This window comes from Pinus tabuliformis, chromosome 2_1 (genome assembly GCF_031772625.1).
Source record: "Pinus tabuliformis cultivar Carrire ecotype Pingquan chromosome 2_1, CPIR1, whole genome shotgun sequence".
Lineage (NCBI taxonomy): Eukaryota > Viridiplantae > Streptophyta > Pinopsida > Pinales > Pinaceae > Pinus > Pinus tabuliformis.
In genome coordinates this window covers 490,073,827-490,082,418 of record NC_142299.1, presented here as the reverse complement: position 1 = coordinate 490,082,418, position 8,592 = coordinate 490,073,827, and the positions used below count along the sequence as shown (strand labels likewise).

The 8,592-nt window shown below is 37.2% G+C and overlaps 1 protein-coding gene across 1 annotated transcript; it reads right to left on the bottom strand.

Annotated features, from left to right (window-relative positions):
* Positions 1-5,546: 5,546 nt before the first annotated feature.
* LOC149201063 (uncharacterized) lies at positions 5,547-6,796 on the bottom strand. The gene is made up of 2 exons (XM_089399661.1): positions 6,381-6,796; positions 5,547-5,777 (listed from the first exon to the last, which is right to left on the bottom strand). Exons 1-2 carry the CDS (start codon positions 6,675-6,677, stop codon positions 5,598-5,600), a joined length of 477 nt encoding a protein of 158 aa, XP_089255787.1. The 5' UTR covers positions 6,678-6,796; the 3' UTR covers positions 5,547-5,597.
* Positions 6,797-8,592: the final 1,796 nt, after the last annotated feature.

Below are 8,592 nucleotides of genomic sequence, written 5' to 3'. Positions count from 1 at the left end.
GCCACAACTAGAGAAGCTGGGAGGAGATCAAGTAGAGACATCTACTCATGCTGAGACCTCCAGTAGGGGGAAATTTTGAGCCAAGTGGGCAGACGCATCACATGCATCCATACCTCTAGGTATGAGGTGGGGCGATGTGGAGTGATAGTCCCAAGAAGGCTGGAATAGTGGTAGGATCATTGAGGTACCCAACCTCTTTAATTAGACCTTGTTACGGGAGCCCTGACGAGGAGTAGCAGGATTGGCTGAGTGGGTAGAGACAGATGCAAATGGAGCGGCATAGAGAGCTACGGTGCAGGATTCTGAAGACTGTGCAGAGCTAGCAAGTTGTAGCAATGTAAGAGGCACAGGAGTGCTGCACCAGTGAAGGATGGCACATAGAGGTTTGAAACGGTGCGAGATGCATGGATTATTGTAGCAAATTAGAGGTCAGAGAGGGAGCACTTGTCAGCAGCAGATGGAGCATTAGCATCAGAGGATATTTCTAGCCCAACATAGAGGTCAGTTGGGAGAATTTTTTTGTTTCTAGAGTTGCTGGAGCAATAACACTTGGGAGAAGTGTTGCATGCAAAACATTCTAAAGGTTCAGGATCAGGTTCGAGTTGAATGTCTTTCTTGTTGAGAGGGATTGTTGAAAATAGCAACAAGAAATGCTAAAAATAGAAATTCTAAAAATAGCATTGCTATAAATAGCATTTCAGGTTCCAGTGTTGGACATAGCAACAAGGAATGAAAAATGGAAGTGCTAAGAATAGCATTGCTATAAATAACATTTTTCGGGATGGATTCCAATTTTAGTTAGTCCCTAAACTAAAATTGAGAAGAAAAATTCAAATTTGATCTTAGCAGTTGTTTGTAAAATAATTAATTAATTCATCTTGAGTTAATTAGTTGTAGAAATCAAACATGAAGTCTAAGTGAAGACATGCAACAGTTTCTCCATTGATTGAGGAATTTATCCATCAATTAAACAGATAAGGATGAGTTGTAATTTGCTAGCTCAGTTAACTGAGTTAAGTCTAATTAGATTAGTCCCAATAGTTTGTGGAATTAATTGTGAGTTTAGTTAGTTAATGCATGTAACTACTGCACTTCATATGATTGAATATACTCTCATAAATAACTCATGCATGTTAGTTCAGTCAAAGACCCAATTGAGATCAGAGGAAGGGACAGTGTACTATCAGTTGGAGGATTTTCCTATATAGGAAACTCATCCATGCAGGAGGAATTATCTCCTTCAGGATTGCACAATTAGATCAGAGGTTAGTGAGTGTGTGAAGAGGCCAATTCACACAGGTGGCAGCACTGGACCCCAAGGAAAATTGCACAAGGATATAGGAGGCTTGGAGAGTAGAGGAGAAGGTTTGTGAGAAGATTTTGACTGTCTATGAGTAGCAAAGGGATTGTACTGAGATCAGGATAGCTTGTGAGTTGATGCTTTGTGTAATCCAGACAAATTTCCACTTGTATGATATTACAGAGATCAGGGTTTTTTAACTGAGGCTTTCCCTAGAGTATTCTTCTGTGTTTCATGTGTATGATTTCTTCTTCTTTGTTATATGTGTTCTATTTGATCTTTCTCAAAATTGATTAAGCTTCCGCAAGTTTGTTTGTAGAAGTAGATCAAGTATTTTGCTTTAGTATATTGCATTATCAGGTGATCTACAGTGGGAAATTCACATCTATATGGACACATCCTTTCTCAAGCAGGCAGAAAATATCACATTTCATGACATATGCATTAAACCAACACATTGAATACATATCAGTATAGGACTTGGGCCAACACAGAAACTTAAATCATTCCATATTCATGCCTTTAAACGACAATGCTCATTCAAGCAAGAACACCACATTGCTTAGCATTATAAGCCATGACAAAAAATACATTAAACAAACTTGAAGCATTTAGAACATAAGAGACATCAACATACACTTATCTTTGATAAATGTATCTAGGTAACTAAGTTGGTACTGCAACTCTCCACCCAATGGTAGACACACTACAACCAAGCCCTTCTTGCAGTAGTCTTCCCAGATCTAGATTCAAGGGCTTGAGGACAAGTGCTTAAGGGATCAAAAAAATATGCCACCTATAATAGGTACTCTAGAGGACTATCCACCTCCACCCACCAACTCCTTGATGCAGTCAATTTCTCACAGGGAATCCAGAGGTTCACCACCTCCACTTTTTAATTCACCAAGGGAATCCAAATGTTGTGCCTCCACCCTTCAATAAAAAAAATGGAATCCAGAGGCTATGCCTCCACCCTCAAATCAATAAAATGGAATCCATAGGTATAGCCTCCACCCTCTTATCAACAAGGGAATCTAGAGGTTGAGCCTCCACCCTACTATCAGTAAGGGAATATGGAGGCTAAGATTCCACCCTCAAATCAGAAAAATGGAATCCAAAGCACACTTAAAAACCGAGAAAAAAAATAGGAGGGGAACTAAGAATTGTCTACTAGGGATCCAAGGAATAGGCTCCCACCCAATTTGTCAGGGGAATCCAAAGAAAACCATCTCCACCCTCCAGTCTTACAGGGAAACTAGAGAATCTTTTCCTCACATGTGAGCTATTCTTCTACCTCCTAATGCTTAACTGAGTAGTGGCTCTTCTTCCTTGCATTCTGATAGCATCACAATTTTTTTCTCATCTCATTCTTGCTCATCGGCGCTCTCCCTACATTCTAAGTGTCTCTTTTTTGTAAAAATCTTCAATCCCCTTCTCCTCCATGCATGAGAGTGTTATATGTGTGTATGTTTTCTCCCTATGTTCTGTCATGTATGCTCTCTCTCTCCTCCCCAAGGATGCTTGTCCTTTTTCCTTAGTTCGTCGCAACTGTTTTCTATTGCATGGGCCTACAATGTTGTTATTCCTTTCTTCTTGTCCACTGTGGCTTTGTCCTACAGGATGGTGGGGGATTTTGTTTGTTAGCACTTCTTTCTAGCCCACTTCCTGTTGGTTGAATTCTCTTCCCCTAACTGCTCATGCAACCCATTTCTTATTCAATTTCATCGCCTCTGCCTTGTAGATTTTTCCATGGCAAGCATGGTCCCTTATATGTCTTCTTCAACTCAATTAATTTAGAAAGCCATTCCATTCAAGGAACACCAACTAACCTTCAATGGTTGCCATAAAACAAGTCAAGCCTCTTTTAAATCCCAAGCAACTTCCCTCCTAAAACTCTGGAATATGTGTCCTAATTCTTAGGCATTTTTAATTATAATCAAAGTGCATGAATTATTTACAATGAGGGGGAATTGGCCCAAGGTTGTCACTATGGGAATGGCAAAAAAAATCCTATACTACCTACATCACTTGTATTTAGTATGTTAAAGTTGTCCATGCACTTTTTGAGAGAGGTAGTAATTATTTATAATGCTTAACAAGTTACATTAAACAAGATCGATCACTAACTTAAGGTAAAACTTTGACCAATTAAACATCCATGCATTATAACTTAACAAACTATTCTTATAATATTGTTTCATTAGAAGCCTCAAGGAGAAGGTTTAAGAAAAAATTAGAATGCAATGTATTGCTACATGCTTGGAAGCAACTAAGAGGACCCTAAAATTAGATATGGGGATCAATGCAAAAATAGAAAAACCAACATTCATTCCATGCATTTATTTTACCTAAGGTATTCTCCAAGCACAACTCCTACTCATCCCTCAAAAGTACAAAGGTTTTCTCCAACATAAATGGAAAATTGCCAAGTATGTTGACTTTTACTAGAATTGCAATGAAAGACATACTCCACGTCATTAGTGTCAATAAATGTTCCAAATTGATATGACCACTTAGTATCTATCTAAAGACATAATTATTGAAGAGACACTAGATTTAAAAGTTGAAGACAACAACACTTAGACTTGAGTAGAAATTGAAACTCCATTTCCTCATGAAAAACCTTTAATCTGCGTGCCTACGTTATCGAGCATTTCAAATCCACAAACCTTAAAACTCATGGGCTACATCAAGTATTGAAAATCTATAGTCCTAGTTGATAGTGTTCATACTCATAATTTCATTCACAAAAGTGTGGCAAAATAAACCCGCTATTTTGTTGATCCAAGAGGATCTCTAAAGGGTCAATTTTTGAAGTTCTCAGATATCAACAATAATGACACCAAATTGTAGTGTTCATAATTACGAACCCAACGGCACAAAGGACTGTAGGTTTTAACTGTGTACATAAATTACCTACATACGAATTCAAAAAAAAACAATGACGAGAACATAAAACATAAAACATATATACACAGAGATTTTGCCTAGATCCCAAAACCGGGACTACCAACTTGATTTTTCATTATGTTCCTTTCAATGTTACAATAGATATATATACATGTTGAAGCATCCATAAACCCCAATCCATTAACCTTGGATTATAACATAAATGTAGTTCCCTTGACCAGATCTATAAAATAACATGGGCAAAAGCCATCATGCCCAAAACCATGTGAAAAACCCATGCACAAAACCATAGTTACTATGCCCACCTAATATAGGGTACGAAAAAAATTCTCGGGCCGCTGCCCTTGACTCTGTACAAGGGAACTACAACCCCCCAATAGGGGGGGATGTGCTCCCCTGTGACCCCCTTGTCACCCCTGACACAATGAACAAGGGGGGTTATTGCCTCCTGTGGGTGGGACTAGTCATGGAAAGAATATAACACACACACAACAACTACACCTCAATTGGAGTCTCTAAGACCATTTTATTACCGTCAAAAGTTTGCAAGTTATATAGGATGGTGGGACCCGCTATGCTTACGTGGCAACTAAATGGCCAATAGGCCATTGGCAAATGACACTCCAACATTGGCCTCCTAGCACTAGCACTGCATAAAAGACAAAATGAATATATTAAAAATAATAAATAAAAATAAAAATGGGTCATGTTTATACTGAAATTTCATGAATTTTGCGAGGAATCTATTGATACAGTGTGTTTTTCCATCTCAATAGCACTTTTATAGGTCAAAGTCATCCCCAGATTTAGAGGCATAAATTATAATTTTTCCATGTATCGATCTGCTGACATGAATAAAAAAGATTATAATTTCTTGTATAGTTTGATATTTTTTTCCCTCTGTAAATTTGGGTGGTACTAGATCTCCAATATTGAAGAAGTACTTTAACAAATCATGGGATCACCCTCTTTTATCAATATATTAATATGTTTATTAATTAAAGATGATACTGACTGATTATAACAATTCCAAAATTATATTGATCTAAGTATTTATATACGCCCAGCACAGTTTTAAAGGATTGAAACGGTGTTATAAGATTCACAAGGTTCATATATACACTAAATAACAGAGGTTTCATAATATGATTGATTATTTACAATAAAATGCTTCTGGACCTCACAGAACGACCTGATAAAAAGGTCATAGCAAAACGAAGGAAGAGGAAAATACGGAAGACATCAGTTTCATCGGAATCGCATAACACCACGCCGATTAGATATAACAGAGAAAGATGCATCGATTACAAATAACAGAGGGAGCTGAAATCAAGGGAGGTGAGGAAGAAAATCATTTTCAAATCATAATTGATGCAGTTGCAGGCAGCTAGAACCGATGGTGGTGGTGATGTTTTTTGCCATGGCCTTCTTTTTTGTAATGATTCGCCTGCTGATGCTCATAGAAGGCATACCCCGCTGCTCCCACTGCAGCGGCTGCAGCAATTTCTGCCTCAATCATGTGCTTGTGAGCGTGCTCTGGATGTTTCTTTGCTTCGTGCATCTCGTACTGCATACACATATCACATATCAGTGTTTCTATTCAGCTCCTAAGTATTCATATTCATTTGCATCGAGGGTTAAGGGTTAGTTCAATGGATCATCTGTGAATGAAAAAATATTAATCACAAGTTAAAACTCCATAGAATTTATTGAGATTAGCATGAAAAAGGATAAGCATCCTTATATTGATGGAATCCATCGAGGATAGCAGGGAAAAAAGACAATCATTTTTATATTGACTGCATATGGATGGTAATTTTTGGAATGTTTTAGAAAATCAATAGGGAGAAGTCAACTATGGCACTTTTTATCATATTTTAGAAATATTTTGGAACTTGCAATCTAATTTAAATTTTCTGAATATTTTAGAATCACCAATTTAATTAAATTTGAGAGTTTAGATTTCTTGAATATTCTAAAATCTGTAATTATAATGTGAGGTTACAGACTGGGTGAGGAAGATGTTTATATAAACTCCTGTTATAAATCTCGAAAAAAAATTTGTGATGCGAAAATAAACTTTTAAATTCCAAAATATTTCTAAAATCCGCAATCAATACAATAATACCCCTATAACATATCAAGATTACAAAATCAAAATATATCTTACCATTGCAAATGTTCCTGCAGCTAGTGCTCCCATTTCTGCTACATGCTCCATATGTTTATGATGCTTCTGTTCCTTCCTGGCCCGTTCCTGCTCTAATGCATACAGATCTCCTCGCTGGATCACCGGTTCACCATAGTAGGCAATCTCCGGAGTTATGTATTGCTGATGGTGTCGGATCACCGGTTCACCATAGTAGGCAGTCTCCGGAGTTATGTACTGCTGATGGTGTCCGCTATGGTGTGGCCAATTCTCGTGATGTTTGTTATGGTGGTGGTGGCCGTGATGGTGATGAGACATCGTCTCCTTCAAAACAGAAACAGAAACGGAATTGAAATTGGGCAGATCACAATAAAATGGACAGAATGACTTTGCAGGCCAACAGAGATACTGGATTGAAATGAAAGTAGGGAATGGAAGGGAGAGGGGCCTCTCATATAACGGTGTTGGATATTGAACAAAGAATAGCGTGTGAAAACGGAGTGTCTCACGCGGATTTGGATGGTGCCAGTTGATGGTGACAGGAATGGTACGCGACTCACACGTAACGTTGAACTTCCTTTTTTCGGGAAAACTTCGTGAGGCTGTCTTTCCCAAAAGGGGAGGCAGACGGCTGAAAAACTTGTCTGATATACCGATGTATTAAGTTTATGATTAATATCTACCCATGACGATCCGAACCTGGGCCGTAGGTGAGGACCGCTGAACGAGGAGTTCTGTCTCATGTGGCCTGCGCAACTTTTACCAAAAGAAAATGAAAAAAATGTTTTGTTAGGTTAATGCATATCTTTAGGAAGAGATTTTCAAGATTACATTTTGTGTTTTTTTAAGAAACTAAAATAGAAAGTAGAGTATGTATGTTTTTGTAAATTTAGCAATTTTATAAGGAAGTGAGTATTTTATTTTTAGGAGTTGTTTAATGAGGCGAAGGAATTGTCCGGACAGCCAAAAGTGGTCGGAATCCAGTGAAAAAAATTTCAAAAATTCATGTAGAGGTAGTGTTTGAATCGTGTTTTTGATGGTGGAAATGGATTCAACTCCATCAAAAACATCTAAGACACCTCAAATTTTAAAGTTTAACAACTATAACTTGAATTTACAAAAATCCTTGCCTGATTTTCTCTAAATATGATCGGAATTTCCATAACTTTCCAGACAACTCCTCAATTTTAAAGTTTAACAACTATAACTTGGATTTACAAAAATCCTTGCCTGATTTTCTCTAAATATGATCGGAATTTCCATAACTTTCTAGACAACTACACGTTTTGTTTTATTAACAAAAAAATTATACACTAATTTAATATCCACTACTTTACTTTATATTTCTAAATCTCGTGAAAAAATGTATAACAAGAGGTTAAAAACATCACAATTTCAATTCAAATATTATTTATTTTTAACTTCTTTTCTTGAAATTTTTTTTAATTATTTAATTTAGAAAACATAATTATCATTTTAAAATGTTAAACCTATATATATATATAATTAATCGATTTTCAGGGAAACTTCCGGGAACTAGCTTTCCCAACGAAGTGGGCGGCGGAAAAACACGGTTTGATCGCGTGACCATGAAGTACTGGTGGATTAACTTTCTTATCAATATTTAGCCATCACTATTGGAATCTGTCTCATGTGGCGTGCGCACCCTACGTTTCACACCACCCGATTTTTTTTTTATATTTTTTTTAATTAGTAAATAGTGGGTCAAAGTAATGCATATCCATTTGGAGATTTGGAAGAGGGTAGACCGAGTATCGTTTAGCAAAACTGGAGAAGAGGGGAGGGCATATGAGTTTTATAGCTGTTTCACTTTGTGTGTCACGTCCCTACACCTGCGGTAGTCTTTCAAACGCTTATAGTGAGGTGCGGCACTACTAATAGTTTTTTTTTCACCAATATTTACGATTGTAGACTACGCCTAACATTCCATAGTTTTATTTTCGTTACCAAGTATTATTATGTTTCCTTTATACAAGTGAAAGCCCATAACATTCACATAAACAACATCATACAAGAGAAATGCACAACAGTATAAAGGGAGGGGCAACTCCCTGTAATATGAGCCTGCCTGAATCAATATATTATACAATCTTCAATGTTACAAAGCTTTACAAGTTAAATCTTGGGAAACCCCAATTTTACACTTAGCCAATTTTCAACTTCAGCAAACTCGGTTGTCCAGCTTGTTGGCGCCTGCGCACGGTCGCCGCAC

What these genes read in the sequence shown, in the direction of transcription:
- LOC149201063 (XM_089399661.1), bottom strand. Translation starts at nt 6,677, where the DNA reads ATGTCTCATCACCATCACGGCCACCACCACCATAACAAACATCACGAG. An exon ending in CTGCAGGAACATTTGCAATG is followed by an intron (nt 5,778 to 6,380) that starts GTAAGATATATT and finishes ATGTGTATGCAG; the next exon opens with TACGAGATGCACGAAGCAAA.